At 42.1% G+C, this 3,101-nt stretch overlaps 1 protein-coding gene across 1 annotated transcript; it reads left to right on the top strand.

Annotated features, from left to right (window-relative positions):
- Positions 1-204: 204 nt before the first annotated feature.
- On the top strand, positions 205-1,029 carry LOC145405568 (uncharacterized). The gene has a single exon (XM_080276900.1). The coding sequence runs from the start codon at positions 205-207 to the stop codon at positions 1,027-1,029; it is 825 nt and encodes a 274-aa protein (XP_080133026.1).
- The last annotated feature ends 2,072 nt before the right edge of the window (positions 1,030-3,101 follow it).

The raw sequence follows: 3,101 nt of genomic DNA on the forward strand, positions 1-3,101 counted from the left end.
TTTTATGAACGAGGTGAACTGCCACCGATTTCGGCTTTATTAAAGAAAGTCCAGGAGCCTCCTATCAGTTTCAAGGGGTATCGAACTTCATTATTTAGAATAATAAGACAACTGGGATTTCAGTATAAGAAGGTGCAAAGTGGAAGGAAAATTTTGATGGAAAGGAAGGACATTGTGGCAGCCAGAAAAGAATACCTTCGAGAAATGAACAACAACAGAGCAAGTTCCCATCTCCGTCCGGTGGTCTTTTTGGATGAAACATGGATCAACCAAAACATCTGTGTTGAGCATTGTTGGACTGATCCAGACGGAACAGCTGGCCCTAAACTTAAGACGGGGAGAGGTGCCAGATTCATCATAGTTCATGCTGGTGGTCACCAAGGCTTCATACCTGGAGCTCTTTTGATGTTCCGGTCCAAGAATGGATCAAAGTGGGACTACCATGATGCTATGGACCATGAACGGTTCAAGATCTGGTTCCGAGAACAATTACTTCCCAACATCAGTGAAGGATCACTAATAGTTTTAGATAATGCACCATACCACTCAAAATTCACCTGTAAAGTGCCAACAACCAGCAGCAGAAAAGATGAACTACTACAGTGGTTAGCTTCAAACAACATCTCCCATGATCCCTCTACTACTAAAGTACAGTTACTTCAGATCTGTAAAAAACACAAGTCAAAGCAAGAATACGAAATTGATCAGATAGCAGTTAGTCACGGACATAGTGTACTCAGGCTACCCCCCTACCACTGCATGCTGAACCCCATTGAACTAATTTGGGCACAGGTGAAAACTGAAGTGAAGCAGAAAAACTCTAATGGTAACCAGTGCCTGAAGAGAATTGAGCAAATAGCCTACGAGGCAATCAACAACATAACATCGGAACATTGGCGGAAATGCATCGACCACACACTAAAAACTGAGGCTGATTTCAGGGCCAAGGACATTGCACAAGATCATTATGTTGAAAATTTGGTAATTAATGTGGCATCTGACGAAAGTAGTGTGGACGATCCAAGTTAAGAGGAAAGTGATATGGAGACCTAAATATACAACCTTACCTTAGATATGCTTAGCTTTTCTTGATTATGATTTGTGTGAGCACACACACACACGCACACACACACACACACACACACACACACACACAATCTCACTGGGGTCAATACATGCTGTTCTTAATAAACACACATTTTCAATACCTTCATAGGTAACAGTAGCTTTACAGAACTACATTATTTTGTTTGTATTCATAGTCAGATTCAGTAAAAAAAAAAAATTCTTACAGTAATACGTTTGGTGTTTATTTTCCTGAGCCATTTCATAAGAGAGTATCATGAGAGAGAGAGAGAGAGAGAGAGACCCGGAAAGTAATGGATTACATTATTGCAGAATGAACCGAGTATTTGTTAACGACGGAATAAAGGAAAGATAAGAGGAACCCCCATGAGAAAATAATAACTTGTACCATGCCGCTACAATTAAACCGCGTAAAGTGTGAACGAAATTAATCATAGTGAAATGACAATATAAACAAATAAAACATAATTATCATTAGGCCTGCTTCTGTCCTTAACTGTTGTCCGTTTGCGTCCAGTAGCGCCTTAGTTTTGTTATCAGTGTCGTTCAGTTTTATCTCTAATAAATTAAAAAGGACATATCACTAAAGATATCATTGCATTAATCTGCAGCCGTATAATTCTGTATCTTACAAATAAATGAGGAGGTTGGTAGGAATACAAATTCAATTTGGCGCACGTTCAAATACGATGGAGATTGACCAATCACCGCCCGAGGACACGGCGCAGTGTTACCAATTCCGCCTGTCATCAGCTGGCAAAATCTGTGCGTCAGACTCCGTGGAACCGAGTATAGTACGAGAGGTAACCGTTACTCCCAGTCTTTCATTTATGCAACAGGTCTACTCAGGAGCTGTCTCCCTCTGTCTGTATTTCCTTCTGCCTATGATCTCCAGTCTTTCAAACGCAGTATATCCAGGCATCTCGTAATTAACGGATCTTGAATTTAGCCCTATTTTTTATTGTTTTTGTTTTTTGCTTGGAAACAACTGTTCTGCAGGCCCCTAGCCTTTGGTTCCTTCTTCCTCGCATTAAAAGAAAAAAAAAAAACTCAAGAACAGCAAGGACCAGAGGATGAGCTGAACTGAAATTTCCAAGAGCCAAAAAGAACGCCTTGAGAGCTGCTAAAAGTCGTAAAATACGTGCCTGGATCGGCTAAAATGAGCTGATAATCTAAAATGACAGCACAAAATTCTACAGTAAAAAACAGATGCATCTAGTGGATGGCTACCTCCCCTCGCAGAATCTGGGAACACCACTCCAAATCCAACGCCAGTGGCTGACTTGGATCCGTCTGCATAAGAAGGGACAGTATCTCCTTGAAAGGATGAATGTTCTAAAAATAATTCATGTATTGCCTGGGAAGAGGCGGAAGACTTAGTGCCAGCAAAATCCCTGCAGAACTGCACTATTGGAAGGAACCAAGGACCGATCCTTGGGACCAGGAGAATGCAAACATGCACAGCTGACAGACCTAACTCTTTCATGATCTACCTAACCTTGAATCCAGAAGCGTGCGGAGTGCGAGAATGAGAATGATAATAGTGAAAGAATGATTGGTGAGACACAGAAATGGCTGCTAGTCAGTCTGGGAGACGTTGCACGTGGTTCCAGCAACGTATGATAATGACTTACACTGCAGATCTAAGGAGAGCACACCAGTCTCCTCTAGCAAGCTAGGAATTGGGGAGGTTTTGAAAGCATCAGTACTACTGTAAGTCACCAATTAGCATGATGTACAGGATTAAGAACACTAAACAGCGGCACAGTAGCCAAGGAATGCACCAAGCAACCATAGGCAAGCTTAGATCCCACCACAGCATGATAAAGATTCATGAGCGTCTTGTTGTCAGCACCTCACGAGGTTCGTTCGTTCGTTCGTTCGAAGATTTCCTGCACATATAGTGCAGGCTGGGCCATACATTAACCCGGTCAGTGGTGTATAGGCTTGTTAAAAATAGTAAGTGGGGAGGACAGGACCTTGGGATTGCCCAGCACACATGTCCTGTCTCCTGG

The sequence above is a fragment of the Coenobita brevimanus genome, chromosome 67 (assembly GCF_032717465.1).
Source record: "Coenobita brevimanus isolate Jiangsu-jjx chromosome 67, ASM3271746v2, whole genome shotgun sequence".
NCBI classification, from domain to species: Eukaryota; Metazoa; Arthropoda; class Malacostraca; order Decapoda; family Coenobitidae; genus Coenobita; species Coenobita brevimanus.